The 26,236-nt window shown below is 41.0% G+C and overlaps 1 protein-coding gene across 3 annotated transcripts; it reads left to right on the forward strand.

Annotated features, from left to right (window-relative positions):
• The first annotated feature begins 16,953 nt into the window (after positions 1 to 16,953).
• sstr5 (somatostatin receptor 5) lies at positions 16,954 to 22,439 on the forward strand. 3 transcript variants are annotated; one of them, XM_072694358.1, is made up of 3 exons: positions 16,954 to 17,288; positions 18,545 to 19,699; positions 21,402 to 22,439. In XM_072694358.1, the coding sequence occupies exons 2-3, from the start codon at positions 18,620 to 18,622 to the stop codon at positions 21,474 to 21,476; spliced, it is 1,155 nt and encodes a 384-aa protein (XP_072550459.1). In that variant the 5' UTR covers positions 16,954 to 17,288; positions 18,545 to 18,619; the 3' UTR covers positions 21,477 to 22,439. The 3 variants fall into 3 exon arrangements, with proteins under 3 accessions (XP_072550459.1, XP_072550461.1, XP_072550460.1); XM_072694360.1 differs by having other exon boundaries at positions 21,502 to 22,439; XM_072694359.1 differs by having other exon boundaries at positions 16,954 to 17,199.
• Positions 22,440 to 26,236: the final 3,797 nt, after the last annotated feature.

The following is a 26,236-nucleotide window of genomic DNA, read 5'->3' on the forward strand; positions in this document are numbered from 1 at the left end:
TCGTCAGCTACACTCTGATACTGCTCAACATTCTGTGCTCTCTATAAATTCATTCAGAACTAACTCTGTCTCTTTACCTTCTCAGAGTAAATAGTCACCGAGCCCGACCTGCTGGAAGACTGCCTGCTGGGGTCTTTACTAACAAATAGTAAAAAATGAGAAAACACAACTGGGAAGCAACAGATAATTACCTCCACACCCTTTTATCTTTCAGGACTTCCACGAGCCATTGGCTCCAGGGAATGAAGGAGATTATGTGAACAGAAAATAATGTAGATCATTATAATTGTAACCCTGTGTACTTACTTTTTTAAAATGTTAATAAAACAAAGCTTTATGTTAAATTTGTTCCTGTCATATTGTCATGCTGGCTAGGCAAGACAAGGGAACACTCGCAGGGACAGAGCAATGCAAAAACATGGTCTTTAATGAGGAAACCAAATAAACAAACAACAAAACGAGGCAGCAAAGTACAGGGTCCAAAAACCGGAAACAGAAAACAAACAGGTGACTACAGAATTGGGGCTAAACCTGGGAAGACTACCTGAGGCTGGAGCGTAGCCCGGGGGCAAAGCGAGAATGGGCAAATCAAACAAAGGGAGGAAGGCTAGAAGTCAAAGAAACCAATGAAACTAGTAAAACAAAACCACACCCCAAAACCGCGCTCGTCAGGCGCTAATAAACTTACTTGACTAGAGTGCCAGGGAACCGGACACCAAAACCCAGTGGCGACCAACCGGTGACCCAGACAGCAATCTCCTTCTGAACGTGAAACCGCTCCGATAGAGCATCCACTACCGAAACCTGTAGACTCTCCTGGAAGTCTCATGAACGTGAAGCCAACCTTACAGCTTGGCATCGCAAGAGTAATTCTCGGCGACGAGGCATCTGCGTTTGCTCCCTTTGTACTCCAGCTCTCAGGTTAAACGAATCAGAACTAAACAGAAAACATGGCGTCTTACTACGACCGCTGTCAACATAAAAGTCCTTAGTGAGAAAACCAACGGAAGGAACAGAAAGTACATGAACATTGAAATCAACCCAACATCGACTGAAAAGTCCCAAGGAGCCTGTGGACCGCGGCCCGAAACCGCCCCTGGTGGGGGGGCGCGGCGCCGCTGGGCTGACACATATACATAGAAATAATACTGAAAAAAAGAATTAGCAATATTAAGTTCATGTTCATTAAGTTAATTTGTTACTGGGTTAGCTAGTAAAATTTTTACATTTTTACAATTTACATTTATTTTGTGGCATTTTGCATAATATAAAATTTTTATTTTTAAGAGTTAAAACAAACCTTTCTATGGCTCCAAGTGCAGCTCGGGTGCTTCCTGTGAAAAAGGGTGGCGCTAGAACGTGCAGGTGGGGAATGGAGATAGATATGTTGAGAAGGACAGCTATGTTTGAATTGGAGAGTAACACGTTGGAAAAAGTCTAGACAAGATGGGTTTTAGTAACTCAGTCAGTGGACTGAAAACTGTTGGGACTGACGGGAGCTGAATAAGTGCTGGTTAAAGTGGATTCGTTTTCACAATCCCAGTTGGAACTAATTTTTAGTGTCCTTTTTTCATTGTTTTTTTCTTCACCGAGCTCCCCCATTTTAATGATTGTGCTGCAGGTTGAACTGTGAATAACCTTGGACTGTGAGTGTGTTTTTCCTTTGAGCTCCAACGTACGACGTGAGGGGCTAGCACCCCCGTTAAACTCTGAACCTGGGATTTTATAATTGATCTCTCTCTGCTCCAAAAAAATAATAATTGTGCACTGTGAAAAGCATTGGTTGAATTTATGGAATGCTGATGGGTTAAAGTTAAGCCAAAGTTCACTTACTGCTAAAGCTTGAATTCTAATTGAGTAAAACCTCAGTTCCACCACACGCTCCACCAAAGAATACCAGCTAGAAATAAAATAAATTAAAACCTTTTCATATTAAACACTTTCATATTAAAAACGAGATCAGCAGCCTGGAGTGAGCTTTCACATTTACATTTTAAAACTGAGAACCTACTTTGGTACAGTGATCGAGTGGAATAGCATTAAAGTACCGGTGCATGAGAGATTTAAGTATGTGTTGGACTTCAGGGTGCTATCACTTTAGCAAATAAGCCAGTTGTGTGTATTTTTGGGAGGACCCACCGGGTACCTCCCATGCCACTAGTCTCAGGACAAAGTCATAAATATATTGAATCCCTTGTTCTGTTCAGTTTTAATGCTTTCTTTATTTCCTGTAAATTAAAACACAAATGGCAATGAGACCCTTTACTTGTCATTATTCTTTAGTTTTCACCAAACCACAGCACCTAAACCAATGCTTGTGCTCTGGAGCATGGTCTGTGAATGGACCTTATATAGCTCCTTTACAGACAATTTGAAAGAAAGAGGCAAGCATAGCATGTTTTGGTCAAATGAATAGCATTTCTAAATTTTACACATGAACATGCTCTCACTGTTGCTTTCTGTAACACCCCGAGCATGATGCTGGTCTTACTGGTTACCAGTGTTTGTTGTGTTTTGTCAGAGACAGGCAGCGAACTGGGCATCCCAAAAAGTTGACACTCCAAGAAGATTGTTTCCTCACCTTGTCAACACGTAGGTACTGTAGGTTGTCTTTTACAGTTTTGCAGTCAACTTTAGCAGAACGATATGGCTGGTGGCTTTCTGCCCAGACAATCTGGAGCAGACTGCACGCAGCCAATCTCTGGTCTCACCAGGCTACCAGGCCCGTTTGTGATGTCTGCAACACATGCTAGAACCTGAACATGTGGAGGAACAATATGTTTAGCGATGAGTCCAGATTCTACCTATGGCAGTTGAATCGTAGGGTCAAAAATGTGGAGAGGTTGTGGAGAACACTGCTGATGGCTGCACCGATAACATTTTTTGGTGGAGGCAGTGTGATAGTTTGGGGCAGCATCTCCCTAACTGGAAAAACAAGGCTTGTCATAATTGGAGGCAATCTCAATGCAGAGAGATATTAAGATGAAATTCTGCAACAAGTGGCAATGCCATTTCTCCACAATCTGAGACAAATCTATCCTCTAAGATGACAACGCTAACCCACTCAGAGCGGAGTATAAGAGACTACCTCTAGTCTCTGGAGAGGATGGAATGGCCTGCCAGCAGTCCTGACCTCAACCCCATTGAACACTTGTGAGATCAGCTTGGATGTGCTATTTGTGACAGAGTGACCAACACAACCACATTGGCTGACAAATGCTGGTTGAGGAAATGGGATGCAATTCCACAGCAGTGTGTGACCAGGTGCCAAGGAGGAGGTGCCAAGCTGTTGTGGCTGTGTATGGTTCTTTCACACTCTACTGATGCTGCTCTTTGTTAAATTAATAAATGATTAAATTGCCAATATGTCATGTTTCTTCAAACTTTAATCATCCAGTCCACCAAACACCAAATACGTCAATGGCAGAATAAGCTGTTTGGCATTGGCAGAGAGAATTTGGCAGTTTTTTATGGGTGCAACCCACATACTCAGCTCTGCTGCTCATCCCACAAATGCATGTTCCTTACAAATGTGGCCCCATTTAGAAGGGATTCAATACAATACAATACAAAAGGGATACAATACTACAAACATGTGCATATATTGGTATTAAAGTGTCCCATAGTGCCCAGGAGTGCAGATGTCCAGGATGATTAACAGTAAAGTGTTAATTGTTAAAAAATAAACCTATGGTTAAATATAAGAGACTCAGCCTTAATCTGTCCTACTCCCTCTTCTGGGCCCACTGGAAACAGTTGAAGAGCCTGATGGCTCTTAGAAAAAAAGAACTCTGGAGTCTGTCTGTAGAGCAGCTCTGTGACAGCAACCTGCCACTGAACTTGCTCCTTTGTACCATAATAATCATGTGCAGTGGGTGACCATCATTGTCTATGATGGAGAGCAGTTTGTGCAGTGTCCTCTTTTCTGGCACCTTAACCACAGAGTCTAGTTCTACACCAACCACTGACCCAGCACGTCTGATCTACTCATACCAGCCCAACTGGCCATGCTCTGTGGTGGGGGTCCTGAGAGAGAGAGAGAGAGAGACAGTGGTGGTTGTAGACCATTTCAAACAGGGGGCGTGCAGTTTAGGACCAGTGGTTATGTGATATCATCATTTACAATCAATGTACTTTCTATTATTTAAAATGTTATTTTTTCAGTTGTATTAAACTTTTTACATCAGCTGTCTTCTATGGTTTGTATGTTTTCTTACCAACAGAATTCTTACAGATTATTTTTTCACGTCTTATACAAATGGATGAACAACAATCACCCTTCAAATAACTACAGAGCAAAAACAATTGTCAAACCACAACTACGAAGGAATTGCTGCATTAGCCTTGCCTTTATTTTCTTCTGGATCAATAAAGTATCTATCTAGCTAGTTTGTATATAAATTACTTAATGTGCAACATATTCTCAAAAATGCTATCCTAGTTATAACTAACAACGAACGATTATATGAACAGTTTTTTTACAAAACATTCTACTTACTTCTAGATCTTCTTGGTTTCCCTTTTTAGATACGTTTAGCTGGTGAAATGAAATGCATCCACTGAAACGCTGTCTGTTAGCTGTCTGACTGGAAAATTGACGCTGTGTGTTCGCAGAAGTTAAGGAGATTCATGCCAAATTTAGGGGGAGCATAGGGGTGCATTTAAACCATTTCAGGTACCGATGTGTTAATGTCTGGTGCCACTTTTCTTAAGTGAAAACCATTTGCACCTATCCGTGCCAAGTTTAATAGTTGCATAGTGGCAAATGTAATAAAAGAAGTGGTATAAATCTTACACACACACACACACAAAGAATTGATAAGGATGGGTAATAAACATGGAACACAGAAGTATTAATAATAAAAGATTAATATTTAGTTTAGGTTTTGAATAAATTACTAAATGGATAGTAGCAGCATTAAAACAAAAAAGGGCTTGGAATATGTCACATTAAATGTAATGAGTATAAAATGTGTATCTTTTAAAATTAAATTATGAAGTAAAACCTTTTCACATAATTAAATTTTTTGGATTTTCTATCCATCTATTTCCCTCCCTCCCTCTCTCTCTCTCTTTCTCTCTCTCAGGACCCCACAGGACTACCACAGACCAGTTGGGCTGGTATGAGAAGATCAAACACTGTGTCCTTTCACTGTCCACACTGTCCTAGTTGGTCCATCTTGTAGAAATCAGAGACAGAAACTCATCTGTTGCTGTCCAGTTTTTGTTGGTTATCTTTTTGTCCTTCATCAGTGCTCACAGGAGGCGGTTGGCTATATATTTTTGGGTGAAGGACTATTCTCAGTCCAACAGCGGGACTGAGGAATTTATGGTTCCTATTTGAAGTACCTATCAGTAATTCTTTTGGAACACAAAAAGGCAACTGACTGCATTATAGCGTTCATGTTTGATGGAAAATGTTAGGTCATTGTGCTCCGGCCTTAGCATTTGTGCAATTAAAACCGCTTGAACTAGTTAACATACTCCATTCATATGTTAACTGAATAAGTCATTTTCATCAATATTTTCTATTTTTTCTTTTTTTTTACTTTTTAAATAAATCATTTTTTAAGCTGCAGACCATATAAATCAATAAAGATAATCACAGAAAAATGATACATGGTAATAACATGCCAATTTATTACTTTTGTATTATAGTTTTTCATTCTTTAGTAACAGTGGGAGATTTATTCATACATAATGCCATTTAGGGATTTCTACATCTAGTTACATAGTTTTCTATTATATAATAAAAAATATATAAATTATCAATACTAACAGCGTTAATGAGAAGCATGTCCAACACAACACAAAAGTTTTACTTTAAGCATTTGGTTACTACAGTGCACCATCAGCAGGCACTGGAGCTGGCTATTGCCTCTACTGAATGGCAGATGCCAGTGGTCTGAATGACTAGTGCCACTGGAACCAGCTATTTTCCCTATGATTGACAGGTGCCAATTGTTTTAATAATTAGCCCAAGAAGAATTAATAAATAAAAACAAGGACACAAGCCTGTGTTTCTCACGTGTTCTATAAATATGCAGATACTATACTGTTACAGCAATTGTTCACATTCAGTCATCGTTTAGCACAAATACGTCCATAAAAGCCTGTTAAATGTCCGTGCCAGTCCAGAATAAATGTTAATTAACTGCTCGTTTGGATTGATAAAAGCTAACCAATAAAGCCATGAACATCAAATCTACATATTCCCTTCACTTTTGATGGCCAATTATGAAGCATGATGAGCATAGCCAAGTGAGCAAAGCCACTGGTTACCTCACAGGAGTTGTTGGCAAGTGTCTAAGTGGCATGTACCTGAATAGTAGTGCTAGTGCTAGTGGCTAGTGCCATTTGTTAATAAGCATCAGTGAATCATGCCAGTGGATGCCATTTCTGGACAGGCAGTGGCAACTTCCTGGTGTCAGATATTGCAACAAAAGCATGAGCACTAAGCAGGAAGATGAAGCCGAAAAATCTAAAGAAGCGACAGGGACAATTTGATGTTGGTGACGCTGGTGACCTGTACATGCTGGTCTGTGCTGTTAATGCTGGTGATCAGCACATGCAGCTTTACCAGCAAGATCATGTTGGTCAACCAGCAAGGTCACGCTATGATTTTGTACTGAATTCATTTTGAGCAATTCTTATAGTTGCACATAGTTTCCTCTTCCAAACCCTTCTCATCTCTGAGGTATATGTGGCTAGTGTAACATTTATCACACTATAAAAGAAACTCGCTGATATTTTCCCAGAAGGAAAATATCCTTCGGGAATCTTTCTATAAATAATCCATCAACACTGTTAGTCAATTAAGTGTTTTTGAAAATATAACTCTGAAAAGTTTTGTTCTCTGAAAAGTGATATTGCTGAGTCAGCTGTTCAAAAGACATTAAATCCATCTTTAAAAAGGTATACTAACCAGAAATGGGATATTTAATGTTACAACAATATAGTTTTTTCTGTCTGTCTTTCTATCATTCTATCTAAAACATCAAATTAAAATGCTGGTTTATTGCTTACTCCTTATGAAAGAGCTGAGCCAGTTATCTAAATCTTTCATTCAATCACCTTGTTAGAGAACCAAACAGGAAGCATCTCTATTGGGTAAAATATTCATTTTGAGAATTGATAAATGTCCCAACCAGAATACCTGTAGAGAGTTCCATTGGTCTAGATCTTACATTATAATTTTTTTAACAAGGTGTGTGTGTGTGTTTGGGGGGGGGGGGGGGGGGTGGGGGAGTAAGTATCTTAGGTAGTATCTTCCGATCTGAATTTATTAATGAATCAGGTCTATGTGATAAGCAATCCTCTGGGCATTTACATTTTTTTCCACAATGAGTGCCCTCACACACACACACACACATGCGCAATTAAGGGTTATCTGTAAAACAAAATTGTAAGACAGGCTTGATAATTGCCCAATTTGTCAACATTGTTCATAGAACTGTTGTTTGGCTAGTCTCCTTTTCTTTTCTGCTGTGTAAGCAAAGATTCCAGGATGCACCTAGGATTAACATTTATTTTAATAATGCATTATTTGCAGGGTTGATTTTATTTTTTATTTACCAAGTTGTTCTCCATAATCTTTCTTGCTACAGATATCTTGAGTTTATTTGTAGCTAAACATAACAAAAAATAAAGCCTGTAGTTTATGCTTTACTGGTTTCCAATAAAGTAAAACATCTGCACCAGATTATTTTGTATTGATTACCCTAAAGTTATTGATAATGTTCATCTAAAAGGTGTTTAAGTTTAATAAAACAATGAAGTGATTTTGGTTTCTAAACAATAGTGGCACAGTGGCTTTAATTACTGTTTACCAAAATATAATACTACAAAGCACAAAACATCACAAACAACACAAAACACATAAATAAAAATAAAAATAAGAGCTAAATTTTTCATGTGCTATAAATTCACGGATGTTATCCAAATATGGAAACTTCATCAAAAAACAGCATGTTCAGTAAATTCACTGACAACATGTAAATTCAGATAAAAATGCAACTTTTGAAACGTTGCAAATCCAGTCACAACTCAATGAACCAGAATAGACTGGAATCTTACATAACTAAACAGACTATCTAAATACAAGTACAATGGTATGTGTAGGTGACAAACTTTCTTTTAGAAACTGCATTAATATGCTTTCAGTTCAATTGAGACTTATTCATCTGTAAAATGTAAAAACAAAATGTGTTTGGCAATTGCATCTGAAATACCCTTAATTGTTTTGATTCTGTATATCACACAGCTTTGAGAGTCATTACTGGAGACTATTTTTCTGTAGTTTTTTTAATAAATGACATAAATGAACATCACCAGTAATATTCAAGCTAAGTAATTATTTATTTATATGCAAAGCCCTATGGTCATCATCTGATTTGCTTTAATACAAAACAGTCATTCCAATGAGGCTGTCTAAATTAAGTCAAACTGAAAAGGGAGGGGCAGGGGTGGGAAGAAACAGAACAAGAGAAATAGTAAAAGGCAGGTTAATTAATTTGGTTTCTTAGGCCCAGCTAATTCATCTCTTTTGGCAGCTGCCATATTCTATTACCTTAGGTATGATAACTGGCTTTTCCATTGGAACAGACTACAATTATTTATGAGCACACAGTATTACAATACAACCATTTCTGTTGGATCAGATTTTCCGAATGTTTTTGGAGCAGTACCATTAAAGAACCACCTTACTGTCATGATCCACACGGTCTGACAAGAATGGGTGAACACTCGCAGGGAATGGACCAAAGCGAGAAGTTTATTGTGGGACAATAAACCATAAAACAAACAGAAAACGCAGCAAGAATTATGTGGGGCAAAGAGGAACAGAAACAACAACCGTGACAACCAAGAGGGGCAAAACAAAAGAACACACTGGCGAGGCACTAGGGCTGTGCTAGCTGCCGGGGCTGAGCCTGAACCGCTATACAGAAACATAAACCACCAGGCAGAGCCTGGGAAAAACTCTCAACTGAGACAAAAGAGGTGCGCTAGTCAGGCGCGCTGAACTTACACGACTCGTGGGAGTGGGGAGTCAGCCGCCAAACCTAGATGAACGAACCGGTCCGACGGAGGGGAAGCTACCTGCCAAAACGAGCGTACGAGTTGCTCAGTACCGGAGCTCCAGAACCTGAGCATGCTAAAAACCGTGAAGCCTGGCGAGATCGCCGCAGACCTGCAGTAGCCCCCAAACAGACCCTGAGAATAATACTGCCTAGCTAGTTAGCTTGCTATGCTCAACTAGCTACGGCCAGAAGAGTCCTCTAGATACAGACGGACTCACAGACTAGACCGGTGAATGCTGAGTCCCCAAGGTTAGCTCAGTATCCTGAGTGCATTGGTTGCACTAAGAGTAATTCTCGGCAACCGGCAGCTGACACTAGCCCTCCTTAAATACACCAGCCCACAGGTGTAACACATTAACCAAACAATGAACAGACACATGACAAACACAACCTAAAACCAAGAAGGCGACGATGGGTGTCAACACAAGAGTCCTTTTCAACATAAAAGTCCAGAGCATAACAAAACATGACATGACTTTGAAGGGGGAGTTCTTGATCGCCTGTGAGCCGCGTCCCGAGACCAGTCCTGGGGGTGTGACGGTGGGCGTCATCGCAGGCACCGACGTGGAGGGCGCGGTCTTTGAAGGGGCCGACGTGGAGGGCGCCGTAGCCGTCAAAGGGGCCGACATAGCCATCGAAGGGGGCGACGTGGAGGGCGCCGTCTTCGAGGGCACTGGTAAAGCAATCCCCGCCTTCGCTGGACCTTGGGCAGCTGGTACCGCTTGCTTTGGGGCAGTCCTGGGTACCACCGCTAGACCAGACCTTGAACCTGGGACAGCTGGCCCTGCTTGCCCGACAGGGGGCGCAGAAGCACGAACAGAGGTGGACAGGGCCACCGACATGACTCGAGAGGCGGACGGGGTCACCTCCTTGACCCGTGAGGGCGCTGGACCCGTAAACCCACCCCGACGCTGCGTAACCGGACCGGTCTGCCTTCCAGGCCCGGCAGCTAAACCCCCAGCTCTCTGTGACTTGGGCTGTGACATGGTGGGGGTAGGGCGACCTGGGAGCTGGTCGAGCCTGATAGCGAGCGTTATGAGCTCATCCAGCTCAAGCGACTCACCTCTGCACGGCAACTCCTGCTGCAAACGGGGGGCAAGCCCGTTGCAGAACTGGGCAGCCAGCATGGCGTGACTCCACCCACTACGCGCAGCCAAGGAGCGGAACTAAGGAAGCGCATAGTGGGCTACCGACCTGCTGCCCTGCTCCAGCCACAGCAACAGGTCGCCCGGCATGAGCCCCTTCGAGGACGCTGAAACACCACCTTGAAGTGCTTCAGGTACTCCGAGAAGGGCTCCACGCTAAGCTCCTCCCAGGTGGCTATGGCTATGACACATGACAAACACAACCTAAAACCAAGATGGCGACGATGGGTGTCAACACAAGAGTCCTTTTCAACATAAAAGTCCAGAGCATAACAAAACATGACATGACTTTGAAGGGGGAGTTCTTGATCGCCTGTGAGCCGCGGCCCGAGACCACCCCTGGGGCGGGCGCGGCGGCGCAGGCGTGACACTTACCTAAATTTCAGTTCTTTAAAGATCCATTTTTGTTAATGAGATGTATGAGTGCAAAACCTATTTTGTAATATAATCTTCACATCTGATATAATCTTCACAAGTGCAGCAATGCCATTTTTTTTGTAGAAACAGGAACCATTTAGGAACTATACACAAATTTTTGAGCACAGTAACAAAACCAAGGGGGAAGAGCCTTTTCTTATAAAGCCCCCCAACTCTGGAATAACCTTCCAGATGATGTTCGGCACTCAGACACAGTCTCAATCATTACATCTAGGCTGAAAACTCATCTGTTTAGTTTAGCTTTTGGTAAGTAATGTTTCCCCTTGGATAAAGGTTGTGGGTTCAGGGGTTTGCGGACACAGGGAATTGTAGTATACTGAGATGCTGGAGGTGTCGTCTCACTGCTTGCACACATTCACTCAGGTTTGTGTACGGTGGAGCGGCTGGACAGCGTTTCAGGGTGCTTCTTTCTCTGTGCTACCTTCTGGCTTTCTCCTTTTAACCAGGCTGTTATAGTCAGACCTCCTGGAGTCATCAGACACACTCTGATACTGCTCAACATTCTCTGCTCTCTATAAATCCATTCAAAACTAACTTTGTCTCTTAACTCTGTCAGTCCGACCAGCAGTGCAGCAGGTCGGCAGCTCACTATGTGCTGGAGTTCCACTCCTTAGCTGTGCGTAGTGGGTTGAGTCACGCACGCTGGACGCCCTGTTCCGCCCTGTGAGAGTTGGCGTGCCAAGGCGAGTCCCTTGGGCTGGATGAGCTCGTGCTGGGGGGGCCAGTAGCTGGTTGAGAGGGGCCGGCCTATCCCATAGCTCCCAGTCATACTATGTACCCTAGCCATGCCATGCAACCCGCAGCCACCTCCACAATGAGGACGCCCGAGGTTTACACCCATGGTCCCTACTCCGGTGGCTGTGCCCAGCTCCTCTGTTCATGTCATGGCAGCCCTGCCCGCCTCTGCTCCTGTTTTAAGGTCTGGTCAGGCGGTGGTGCCTGCGACTGCCCCAAGGTGTGTCAGTTCCAGAGCCTGCGGCACCTCGTATTGAGACTACCTGGGGCACCGACCATCGGGTAGGGCACCGACCATCGGGTAGGCTGCAGTGGACTCATGCCATGGACTCCTGAGTTCATGACAGTTAAGTTTTCCTTAGTCCTTGTTTGGTTTTTGTTGTTTAAGTTCAGATCACGTTTAGTTTTATGGTTTTGCCCCTCTCACATTTGTTCTATGTTTCATGTGTTCTGGTTAAGCCTGTGGTGCCCGGGACACGCTGCCGGAGCCTGCGGAGGCGAGAGGACCCCCATTCACGCGGTCAGGCAGGCACTGGGTTCCCGGAGGCGTAGCGGCCGGAGGAAGCACTTCATGGTCTGGGAGGGGTATGGTCCCGAGGTGCGCTCCTGGGAGCCGGCCGGCCGACCAAGATGGCGCCGCGGAGGTGGCAGCCTGTTGCAGCAGCTCCTGCTCACTTCTGAGCTTTTTCTAACTTTTTTCCAATTTAGAAGTTTTTAAGTTAAGTTTCTTTGGTAGTTTAGTGTTTCTTATGACTCTAGGCACAATGGACACCAAAAGCGTGGTGATTTTTCTGGTTTCTACGCTGCTTTTTTCCTTGTTTACGACCGTGTCTGGAGATCCCGTGCGGAGTCGCGTGCCTATTGTTTACACCAGGGACCAGCTGTTAGCGCTCAGCAGCGCTGATGTGCTGCCGCGCGAGAGGCACGACATCCCCCGCGAGCTGAAAAGGAGGCGGCGGGGGAGCCGGGCTGGAGCTCTGTGTTGCGCCCGGAGGAGACGCTACAAGCCCGCTCTTCCTTCTGTAGTCATGGGGAATGTAAGGTCGCTCCCCAATAAGATGGACGAGCTGGCGGCGCTAACGCGACATCAGAGGGAATACCGGGAGTGCAGCATCATGGTGTTCACAGAGACCTGGCTAACCACGTTGACTCCAGACACGCCCGTATCTGTGGAAGGATTTCACCTCAGCCGGGCGGACAGGACGGAGGAGAGCGGTAAGAGGAAGGGAGGCGGACTGGCAGTATTTGTGAATGATAGATGGTGTAACTCTGGGCACATCACTATTAAGGAGCAGATCTGCTGTAAGAACATTGAACTGTTAGCCGTTAGCATGAGGCCGTACTATCTGCCGAGGGAATTCTCGCACGTTATCATGATAGCTGCGTACATCCCCCCCTCTGCTAACGCTGACTCGGCCTGTTATGTCCTGCACTCAGCTGTGTGCAGGCTGCAGACACAGCACCCGCAGGCCCTCCTCCTTATCTCCGGAGACTTCAACCATGCTTCTCCATCCTCCACTCTGTCCACCTTCACCCAGTATGTAACCTGCCACACCAGAGACATGAAAACACTGGACCTGTTTTTTGCCAACACAAAGGAGGCATACAACTCGTCACCTCTCCCTCCCCTTGGAAGATCTGATCACTGTCTGGTTCATCTTCTGCCTGTGTACAAACCCATTGTACATAGGGAACCAGCTGCCACCCGTACAGTGAAGAAGTGGTCTAAGGAGTCTGAGGAGGCTCTGAAGGACTGCTTCGAAACAACGGTGTGGGAAGAACTGTGTGATCCTAATGGGGAGGACATTGACAATCTCACTCACTGCATTACGGACTACGTCAACTTCTGTGTGGATAACACCGTGCCCACCAAGACTGTTCAGTGTTTTTCCAACAACAAGCCATGGATTAATCCAGATATAAAGGCTCTCCTAAAAGCGAAAAAGAGGGCCTTCAGATCTGGAGACAAGGATGAGCTGAAAGCTGTGCAGAGGGAACTGAGAAGGAAGATCAGGGAGGGGAAAGCCAGCTACAAGAGGAAGCTGGAGGAACAGTTGCAGCAGAACAACATCAGGGGAGTGTGGAAAGGCCTTCAAACCATCTCTGGCCACACAAAGTCCAACTCCCAGGTGGTGGGGGACCAGAAGTGGGTGAATGATCTCAATCTATTTTTCAACAGATTTGATCAATCACCTAGCCCTGCCCCCACACAGACACCCCTGCTGTATCCCCACTCAGCAGCACTACCATCATGCTGCCCTCCCCCTTCTTCTTCTTCTCTCAGAACTTCTGGCTCACAATCATCACCATCATCATCCCCTAATGGCTCATCGTCTGGCAGCATCAACCACCCATTCACACATTCCAGCACCCAGCCCCCCTGCTCCAACCTGTCCTTCACAACAACCCAGGTGAGAAATGAGCTGAGGAAGATCAAGCCTAAGAAAGCTACAGGTCCTGATGGAATCAGTGCCAGGCTCCTCAAGTCCTGCGCTGATCAGCTGTGCAGGGTAGTTGAGCATATGTTCAACCTGAGCCTGAAACTGGGAAGAGTACCACAGCTGTGGAAAACATCTTGTGTGGTACCTGTGCCCAAAACACAGCACCCAAAGGACCTAAACAGCTACAGGCCGGTGGCACTGACTTCCCATCTGATGAAGTCACTGGAGAGGCTGGTCCTCAACCACATCCGCCCTCTGGTGAGCCCATCCATGGACCCTCTTCAGTTCGCCTACCAGCCTGGTGTCGGGGTGGATGATGCTGTCATCTATCTTCTACACAGAGCTCTTTCTCACCTGGAGAAGCCCGGCAGCACTGTGAGGATCACCTTCTTCGATTTCTCCAGTGCTTTTAACACCATACAGCCAGGGCTTCTAAAGGACAAGTTGGGACATTGTGGAGTGGACAGTCACCTGTCAAACTGGATACTGGACTACCTCACCAACCGACCCCAGTATGTGAGGGCACGGGACTGTGTCTCTGACTTGGTGGTCAGCAGCACAGGAGCCCCTCAAGGAACGGTCTTGGCACCGTTCCTCTTCACCCTGTACACTGCTGACTTCATGTACAGCTCACCGACCTGTCACCTCCAGAAGTTCTCTGATGACTCAGCGATCGTCGGCCTCATATCCAATGAGGAGGACAGCGAGTACAGAGAACTTATTCAGGACTTTGTGGACTGGTGTCTGCAGAACCATCTGCAGATAAATGCTGGAAAAACCAAAGAACTGGTGGTGGATTTCCGCAGGTGCAGACACCCCCCTCCATCAGTGAACATCCGCGGTATGAACATCGAGAGTGTGGACTCTTATAAATACCTGGGTGTTCATCTGAACAACAAACTGGACTGGTCAGTCAACACTGCAGCTCTCTACAAGAAAGGCCAGAGCAGACTCTACCTGCTGAGGAGATTGAGGTCCTTTGGAGTGCAGGATTGTTTATTGCTTTTTTAATTCTTATTTATATTGTGTGTATATAGTGTAAATTATTTATTTATCTAAATTTTTGTAACTGAGTGTCCTGCTATCCCTTTCTGCTGTTACACTGTGAATTTCCCCACTGCGGGACTAATAAAGGACTATCTTATCTTATCTTATCTTATCTTAGGTCCTTCTGTGGACTCCACGTACGTCGCCTCGACTTCCGCCTCGTTTGGTTCATGTGTTTGGTTCTTTCATGTGTATCGGTTCATGATTCATGTTCATTTGTGTTCATGATTGGTTCATTGTGTCGAGTCATGTTGATTTAGTTCATGCGTTTCACCTGAGGCGGGGGCTACTTAAGGAGCTTCGATGCTCAGTTCCTTTCCGAGAATTGCATGCTTGGAACCTTGAGGTAGCCCGAGAGGTTCCCGTTACTGCTCACGGTGTGTTAAGGCCAGCTTCAGATCTACGTTCTCGTTCGCGAGCAGGCCACCCGGCCATTCAAGGACTCAGCGAGGCTCGCTCGCTCTCTGCCAAGATACACCCATGATATACCTCTCGTTCCAGCTAGGCAACCCATGCTCACGCAGCAGTGCCAGGTTTGGTCGGCCTAGTCGTTCTTGCAAAGTAGCTGGTTCCCCAGCTAAACCCCCAGTGTCAGGTGTGTTTGTTTTCGCTCTCTTGTTTGTCAAGTTTGTGTTGTGTTCGCATTTATGCCCTGTAGCTGCTGCTTCGTTTGCCTTATTTTGCCCCCTTGTGTTATTTTGAGTTTTGTTAATAAACTACTTGCATTGGACCCATCATCCATGCCATGACAGGTCTAGAATCACAGCCACATTCACTACAAATACATTACCACACCTCCCACTAATACTGTTCTTTAAATATTGATTTCTATTTTACATATTTTCAGTAATAACCTAAATACACTGTCCACACTCACTATCTTACTCACACCTCACACTCACACTGCATACTGTCTAAATGCATGATTTCAGTTTTATATACTGACTAATGAATAAGTAAGGTCAATCTACAAAACTGTATGTTTTTAAGCAATAAGTGGAAGATCTTTCACAAAAAACTTGTGTGTGATCAACCATCTGAAAGTTTTTCCCTTACACAATGTGAAATATTTCAGAGATATAAAATAATTTAAAAACTGCTACCACAACAGAGTATAATACCAGGGTAATAACTTGATATGGCTATGGAAACGCTAATGTACTCCCTAGCATCACTGTCTGGACAAAACTTGGACAAAAGCTGCTTCTGGACAAAAGCTGCTTTAACACAATTGGTAAAAGAGATTTAATTGTTTTAAATTAAGTATTACACAATTTAGAACAAAACTTTGTCTCCACATTATTTACACTCGGACAATGAAGCTGTGAAGATTCTTCATATAGCCTACAAAGAAAATACAAAGTAGGATATTGCAGTCTATGTCAGCATACAAAAGAGTACATAAGTAGCTTTTAACATGCATACAGTACAATATATAAAATACTGTGATTTTATGTATGTTTACCATTTCCAAACCTCTCCACAGTATTTACAATCAGCGTGCAATACACAGTTAATTAAATCAGTCCTTCATTATAGTAAATCAGCTGCAGGAACTAAACAAATACATATATTTGCTGAAGTACATAGACAGGACTGTGGTCTTCTAATTCAGGGGGGCAACTCAGACCCTAAAGCACAATTGTGTTGAGTTTCCTGTTTAAGCACACCAAATAAACCTGGTAATTTTCTAATATGTCTTGAACCAGGTGTGTTATGTGGAAAAATGACCAATATTTGCTGGAATTGTTGCCCAGTCCTAATTGTGTTCTTCCAAACATATCCTTGACTTTATCATTAGCATTCTTGTTACTGTTTCTGCTGCATTTATATTTATTTGTGTTTATAGAACATTTCTTCTGCTATATTCTGTCGTTTGGTGGTCTTTGCATAATGTATTCAAAATCATCTGTTAAAAACAGCTGTTGGCAGCCTACGTCTCGAGTTTCTTTGCTATTAAAAGCGATTCTCCATGCAAAGAAAGTGACGCGCCAGGAACTGTGTCATGACACTCGTCAAGATAAATACCACCTCCAGCTTCCGACTTTTCCACTGAATCCAACAAGTCGCTGCCTGAAAGCAGTGAGCTTTGCTGCATAACTCAATGACCTGGATACACGAACGGATTTACCCACATGCAAATGCGATTACATCTAAAATGACATCAGAACATGATATCGAATGTCCATTGTATAATTTGGATAGAATGGACCGCTTGACTTGGCATGGATTTTGTTCTTGTGTTTCATTACGCGCTGACCCAACCCTATAACCTCAAGGCGAGTAGTGGAAGGCACTTTGCTTCAGAGAACCGTGAGTTTTTTTTGGTTTTTTTTGTGTGCGCGCGTGTGGTACGAAGCGTAACCAAAATCAAAAAAAGAGTACCATGGACAGCGATTTAGGTATGTTTGTCTTGTAACTAAATAAATTTATATATATATATATATATATATATATATATATATATATATATATATATATATGGACTACTGTTGAACTAATGAGCAAGCACTGGGGAAATGCCCTGAACTGGTTCTAAAGTTTCACACAATCCGATCTTGCATTGTTGCAGTCTTCGCAGTTCATAACAAATATGTAGGCAATTCATTGGCCGAATTATAAATGCGTATTATAACAGGCAATTGTATGCTGTAATGAACTGAAGATCTGGAATATACCCTGATATATATAACATTATAACACAGTACCACTGATAGGTGAAAAACATTGATTTTCTTTAATTATCTTTACCTACATTGCCATTTGTCAAGGGGTTATATTAGGCAGCAAGTAAACATATGATATGTTACAAGCTGCTAAAATGGGCAAGCATAAGGATCTGAGTCACTTTGATAAGGGTCAGATTGTGATGGCTAGACAACTTGGTCAGAGCATTTCTGAAACATCAGGCAGGTCATGTGGGGTTATTCTGGTATGCAATGGTCAGTGCCTACAAAAAGTACCCCAAGAAAGGTGGCATCTAAGGCTCACTGGTGTGATCTATGGAGGTTTTGTGGGTTGACATATATTTTAGTTCATTTCCATGTGTACTTTTTCTCAAAGTGAAACCTTATTGAATACATATAAAGTTAAATATTGACTAATACAAAAGAAACTTCTATGAATCTGACTCTGTGTGCAAGGGACTGTTTGTACTTACAACAATGACATCGTTAACTCTGTGTTTTGATTTGTGGTTCACAGAATTTCAACGGTAACTAATGTATTTTTACAATAGCTTCTCGCGCTGCATGCCTAATCTCTTACATCAAGGTCATGTAAACACTTACTAAACGGGAGGGTCTTCCACATGCAAAGGAACCTTAGACTTACACATAAAAAATAGATAGTGTAAAATATGCATAATTTATTTATATGTTTGGTAAATAGACTAGTTTTATGTTCAGTAAAGACAATAATAAATAGAATAGACTGCAACAATGCAAGAATAGACTGTGACAATGCAAGATATAGTCGGATCGTGTAAAACTTCAAATCACTATGTTAACTGCGCATTTGGGCACTCAATTACGTTGGCTCATCGACAACTTAGAGAATGTTACAATATAAAATTACTTATTGAAATAGAAATTATTACAAAAATGAAAAATGCTTTACATTTGTTTTTATTACATAACATCTGTTATTACATTTTCAGGCTTGTTGATAGAACTCTGATTGCCCAGTGACAGAAGCTTCTATTCTTCACCTTTAACTTTGACTGTGTCCAGTGATGGAGAACCAGAGGAATACATCTGTTCTTAATTTTTGGAACAAATCATTCTACCATGATCAAAACATAAATATGTCTGCTAACACAAGCCTCGACAGTGACAGTAATAAAATCATGGCTGTAGTTTATCTTATTGTGTTCATCCTGGGATTGACTGGCAATACCTTAGTGATCTTTGTAGTTCTGCGATATGCTAAGATGAAGACGGTTACCAACATGTACATCCTAAACCTGGCTGTAGCTGATGAGCTGTACATACTTGCACTTCCTTTCCTTACCACTCACAATGTTCTCAACTACTGGCCATTTGGCAACTTCTTGTGCCGTATTGTTATGTGGGCGGACACTATCAGCCAGTTCACCAGCACCTTTTGTTTGACAGTGATGAGCATTGACCGTTACATAGCTGTGGTTCATCCCATCCGCAGCTCAAAATGGCGACGACCTAGTGCGGCTAAGGTCATAAACTGTATGGTGTGGGTCCTGTCCTGTATTTTGGCACTTCCAGTCATCATTTACTCAAACGTTCAACCAAAGCATAACACCTGCAACATGAGCTGGCCAGAACCGAGTACTGTGTGGTCAACCACCTTTATACTTTACACTGCCATCTTGGGATTCTTCTGCCCTTTGCTAGTCATATGCATGTGCTACCTCCTCATTGTTGTCAAAGTGAAGTCAGCTGGAGCTCGGGCAGGGCTCACCAAGCGGCGCAAGTCAGAAAGGAAGGTGACTCGCATGGTGGTGATCATTGTGGTTGTGTTTGTGCTCTGCTGGTTTCCGTTTTTCATTCTCAACATTATCAATGTCATCATCATCCTCCCAGAAAGAAACATTGTGACTGGTGTCTACTATCTCGCTGTTATTCTGACATATGTGAATAGCTGTGCCAACCCTGTCCTCTACGGCTTTCTGTCTGACAACTTTAAACAAAGCTTCCAGAAGGTTCTCTGTGTCCACAAGGCCAATGGTTTGGAGGATAGTAATCTTGGACGAGAACGTATCGAGAGCGCCAGTCAACATGACCCCTTCTTCTCCCCAAGGACCAATGATTCTGAAAGCCGTGGTGAGAACCATCAAGTAAGTTACATACCTTTGTGTAAAACATAACATGTAAAGCAAAATGTTTTTGTTTCATGACAGTGTCTGGAAGTTTTAAAATGGAAAGGGTTTAATAAATACCTCTCTTAAAGAAATAATTAAAACATGTTTTGTAAGAGTATTGGAACAGCAAGGACATTTTTCTGTTGTTTTTGTTATACACTATAGACATTTGGGTTTGGGATCAAATGATGATGGAGATATAATTTTATGATTTTATGAAATGAAAGCCAACCTTCACATTTATTTATTATTTAATCTCAAACCCAAATGTGTGTTTAGTTTACAGCAAAAACAGAAGAATACTTTTGAAGGTGAAATTTAAATTAAGCTTAGAGTAATAAACAATTCTTGAATCCCTGAATCCTGTTTATAGGGTAGATAACAAATGACACAAGCAGGAATAATTCTTTAAAATGCAGTTCTATGTAAGAGGATGCTCTATGTAATTGTCCAGCACATTGACAGTGCAAACAGAGGGCAGTGATGGTTCTGTTGTATTCTTAATCTCATCTGTGAAATTTAATTGGTTTCATTATGGTATAATTGATTTATGTGTGTGTGTGAGAGAGAGAGAGAGAAAGAAAGAGAAAGAGAGAGAACATGTATGCATGTGTAATACAAAACACACAGAAATTAAAAGTGAAGCCCTGTGTCAATTTATTGTAGTTTTGCCTTTGCATGCTTTGATGCTTCGCCTTTAGAAACCGAAAGTACATATATTTTAAAATGTTTATTTCTTCTAGAGTGTTGCATGGCAAATTGCTGCTAATAGCAGGTTCAGATATTAACTATTTAAATGCACTGGATTATTATATGTGTATTGATAAGGACATTTAGGCCATGGAATTTAACTGTTTGTAAATAAGTAAATGAATCAAGATATTTACCAAAGGTTTATTCATTTAAGATGGTTTTAGTCTGGAATTAAATTAATTAGCTCTATTTATTGTTACAATATTTCTGATGTTACACAGTATATAACAAACATGAAAAAATGTTTTATTTGGTGTTAGGTTAATGTTAGCTTCTGCTGCAACCTTGTACTGGTACTGTACATTAGGTTAATGTTAGCTTCTGCTGCTACCTTGTACTGGTACTGTACATTAAATAATGTTTTCTGAAAACCTTTCCTGCTAATTTGATTGCATTTGAATTTAAATACATTTGCTTTTTGACCTTGTGAATCTTCCCTTGTGTAATGTACATATATTTTTCAAATATTCTGAGAGGGCAAGACACTACCCTAAATACGGATACTCTTTAAATTGTGGGCTACACTGAATAAAAAATAAGGGTTCTTAATTTAATTTCCCTGACTATTGTATGACAGACTTGTCAGGACAACCTTGACACTTACACTGTTAGGTCTCAAATGCTGCAGAAAGCAGAAGCACAAACATCAGTTGTACACTTTAAAACAGTTTTTATTTGATTAAAGACAGTGGTTTTATATAGAGCCTCAACAAGTCATTTGAACATTTAAATTGTTATTTGCTTGGTCTCCATATGGAAGAATCCTTTTATGGATCTGGACCTTTTGCTAAGGGTTTATGCAGTAATAGTATTGAACTCACATGTTCACAGATTAGCATCATCAATGAATTTTAATGAATTGTTATATTTTTTATATAAAAGAACCACTTATTTTTGTTCATAGTGTCTACTTTTATCTTTACAGAGTCTCCATATGCAGTCTGAAGTTAATGTCAAAGTGGAACTTTTGCCCTCTGTGACAAGTCAGTCAACTGTATGACCAATTTCCATTTCATAAATTTCAGAGACAAACTGGATAAGGATGGTTGATAATTCACAGTTGGAGCAGATCCCTAATCAGCAGACTGTTAACGGCCTACCTACATATTGATGAGAAATGTCGTATAGCAAGCTCTTTCCTCTTCATGTTGTAACAGGAGAAACAGACAGGGTGAGAAAATAAAAGCTACAGTGGAATTAGGTTTGTTTTTTATGTTGGAAAAAAATACTATTTGGGTCTGGACCAATTGCTGGGACTGGGACATTTGGGAAGCTGTACAAGTCATGGATGACCTCTAACTTGAGTCTATTGAGACAGTTGGGAGAGGAAGTGTTTTAGTCATGCTCTGTTGGGATGGAATGTGAAGATAAATGATGGACTGATTCTTGGTTGGCCATATTAGCAGTCTCACACACTACTACAGTACTAAGCAACCCCCTGGAAAAATCTAATGGGTAAAGGACCAGAAAGCAACCATAACACATAAATGATCATTTGCTTGAAACTCACACTTTGTTTTAGTTATTAAAAACAGATTATCCTGATTTACATAAGAATGTATGCACTGATATGAACATGCATTTAAAGCATTCCCTAGCTGAGACTGATTCATAGCTTCAAATCAGGACTTTGTTTGCAAGGATGTCACTTTATAGAGACTGAGAGTACTTTAGTTTTACATCAAAAAAATCTGCTTTTCAAATTAACCTTATCCTATCACACTCTCAGATGTTTTGACTAAACTCAGTTTAACTGAGGGAGAATTTGATACATTGTAGAATATGATAATGTGGACTGTCTATATTGTGGTCATATATATATACTTGTATACTTGTAACCAAGTTTTCAGTATTGTAAAACTGTTGAATTACAAAGAGCAGTATCATGGTCACATTTGTGCTGTTCTCTTTCTCTTGTTTTATTATAGTAAAAAATGATGAATAAAACATTTAACACTGGTTACACTGGTTTAAGACTTAATGCCAAGACAACTATTGTGCAAGGGTCCTGAAATCTTTTCAAACCACTAGCCCCTGAACACTGTCCAAATCAGGAAGTTTCACACAGAGCGCAGCCATTTGATTTTTGCCCCTGAGGATGTCCCCAAAATAATCCTCATTTAGTATTCATGTTAAACACAATAGGCTGGCTTTGAAAATCCAGCTGTCTAAACAAGAGCGTTTAGTGGCTAGATATTTATCTGCATATGCTGTATTTTGAAGAAAATCTCCCAAGATACAGAATTTAGTCCCAATATGCATTTTTGTGGTTGTAATTAAGCAAATCTATGTGACATGTAGTACTATGCCAAAAACACACACAGCAAAACCTTGACTTTACCATTTTTTCCCCCATAAACTTTAAACAGAAATAATCTGCTTATGCTGTACACAGAAGATTACAAAATTGTTTCTTTTCAAATGGCTGTGTGTTGTACTCAAATGGCACGTAGGGTTAGCTGGACAAACCAGTTAGCCAAGATGTCGAAGGGTAAGTATGCAAATGATTTTCAACCTGCTTGCTAAGAATGTGCCTTAGTGCATAATGCAACTGTTTTTCTGAAGGTTTCATGCATTAAAATGAAATAAAACATTTCTTCACATCATGAAACATTAAACACATGTAACAGGTTTCTTCGTAAATTACACATGATTTTAATTATTTAGAATATGGGTTCACTTCATGCTGTGATTAAATACTTTGCACAATGCATTTAAACTATTCAATCATTCCCATTCCTCCTTCCCAACTGCCCCCATATATGAGTTGTTTACTGAAAACCTATTTCTCTGGGTGCTGCAGGTGCCTGGGTGGAAATACAGTGTCATTTTCCATTCAGTTGAACCCTATGTCCTGCATTCTGTGTCTTTAAGAATGCTGCTTATCCTCAAGGCGACACTGTAAAATTTAAATTAGTCAGTCATAGATATATAGGTTTGTATATATTCCCACTGAATTCTAATATTTCAAGTAAAGTAGTTTAGGTAGTAAGTACAATAAAAAAATAAAAGTGTTTAATTATCTGCTTTAAGTGCATTTGGTAGTATTTTGTAATCAGAATACCAGAATCCTACTGAAATTATGAGATTGGAAAACTGATCTTCCTCAGTTGAAGGTCTCTAAGGGCCAAGCGTGGGAGAATGGAAATGACATTGTCCTCTCCTTACATTTCCATTGTCATTAAATGAGTCTACTGACCTAAGCACAGTAATGATAAAACCCCAAGCTTAGCAAGTCTTTATTCATCATTAGACTCAACTTTTTCTGGATAAGCTTTAAAACTTAAAAACTTTAGAAAACCCGTTTAATTTCTCATTTAACAATAATTAATCTGCCAAAAACACAGTATAATCTTGTGGTAATGCAAGAGTACAATTATAGGCCAGCATATAGTCATACTAAGCAGTACAGAAAATGATAACCTGCTCTCATGGCCTACAACATAAAAATATATATGTAAAATGTAAATGCACATCCAAGTGAAGGTAGCCTGTAGGAAAGACACACCCAGTATGCAATGGTGTCAGAAGCCAGTAAGGGGGGGGGGGTGTACTGTACTGTTTAATGTTTCACAAACCAAACATTTAGCGCACCCTAAAGGTCACCATATTTCATTGAAACAACTCACTCAGTCAACAGAACTCCATTAAACAAATTCACCTTCACACAAGATCTTACACAAATTAAGTGTGTATCAACTGTTATTTTTGGGTTTGACTCAATCAGCTTAAGTGATCCCACATTTATGTAACTTAACCAATTAAGTTAACCTTAAGTTAATTAAGTCTGCAGACCAATAAACAGCCAAACAGTAAGGAGCAAACAGTGTTCAACAGATACAAGTAAAACACTACATATTGACAACAAGAAAAAGGTTTCTGCTTTGAAAGGGAATCTTCTCTAATAGTTTGCATTTCAATATATGTTTTTGTGAAACGGTACTAAACATTACCTTTGGTTCCTTGTCACAACAATGGCAGTGAACCTCATCTAAGTGCCAAATACCAGGAAGGCTGACTCCTGGAGCAGAATAGTCTTGGGGCAACAGGTGTCAAATTGCTTCCAGGAAACTGATTTGCCTCTAGACAAATCTAGTTTGTACAGGTGTTAGTAAAATTCATGTCATATTATAGATCTTATATATACATGTTTTTGTGACAGAGGTTTAAAGCAAAGGTCTGCAGAGTATTTTTAAAAGCAGATCCAGTGTGTGTTGTGTTAAAGTAGGGAAGGGCATCAAGTGTATAAAAACGTTCCCCTTTGAACAGAAATTATGATTTTCCACTGTCAGAGTAAACAAAACTACAACTTGTAAAAAGGTTTTGCATACAACTGCATACAAATGAAAGCATAATAATTACATTTAAATCAGCCCCCAAACAAAAGAAAGGAACAATTATAATCTTGACCAGTGCAGTGTTAAAAAATTCTGAACTTATAAAAGGCTGCCACTTTTAATGTCACAACCACACGAAACAAATGAAGGATTTTTGCACTGAAAGCAAAGGATATCAATAAACATACTGAGGACTGCTAAAGCCTAGCCTGAACTGAACTAAACCTTTCTCCTGGAAAAATAGATGGAAATGGGCGGCAGGGTCAGAATAACACATTATACTAGTCAGAGTTACACATTATACTGCAACCAGCCATTTGTAAGGCGAGACTTGTGGTTTTTGTCATTGCTCAGTCCATGTTCATTGGTCACTAGCGACAAATTAACAAATTAATTAATTGTAAGCGGTTGGACTGTACTGCATCAATAATTGGACTGTATGCAGCAATAAATTTAATTCTGCAGTTTTGTGTTGTATAACAGTATTCCTGTATGCAAGAAACACAGACCACAGAACGAATTTAAAATAGTACACTGAATGAACCAGCATACCACCCAGTTTCATATTAATGCAGTTTCCCCACAATGTAGCATATGAAGAATAATAAAAAAAAAGATGTAGCATCTAGGTAATCTAGATGTTGAATTTATTTTCATAACAACTTCCATTTCTCACTTCAATTTCAAAAACAGTTTATTCCGGTGTGATGTTAAGCTGGTCTCACCAGCAACACCAACTACAACCTGAACACACACAGTTCACTTCACTTAAATCACAAAATCATTTGAAACAAAGGCTTTCCCCTCAAACAAGTTTGATTTGGACTGCAAGAAACATCTGAAATTAACTAAAAGTTGCTCAATTGAACAATGAAGCTTGAATTTAAAAAACATGCATTTAATAACGCTTTATAGGTAATAATGTAAAAGTTTTGAGACACAGAATTTTTACTCTACAAGAGTCCCTTTTCTTGAGTCATTAGATTATTCTTGAGGCTATTCACTTTTGGAGAGATCCTTGTTTACACAATGCAATCACAACACATATGAACAGTTGTCTGTACCAATATCAAAAATCAAAAACATCAACAATTAAATTAGTATGGTTATTTGAACTACAAGAAGCATGTGATTAAACAGAACAATTAAACATGTAACAATGTAAAGGTTTTAAGAGTCACTCAATTTCTTTTCTCTCTACTCAAGTGCCTTTTCTTAAGCCAGTATCTTATTCTTGAGGCTATTCACTTTTGGAGAAAGTTTTAAACAATCCAGTTCAAGGAGGAGTATTTAAAAGACTTCAAATGTGTACCTGAGCTCCTTGTGATAAGCAAGATCCACTGCATATGCAAATCCAACAAGCATGAAATGAGCGCAGAGTTACCTAGATCAGTCAGAACTTTCACAAGTTCACAAGTTCACA

Source organism: Salminus brasiliensis, chromosome 12, assembly GCF_030463535.1.
Source record: "Salminus brasiliensis chromosome 12, fSalBra1.hap2, whole genome shotgun sequence".
NCBI lineage: Eukaryota > Metazoa > Chordata > Actinopteri > Characiformes > Bryconidae > Salminus > Salminus brasiliensis.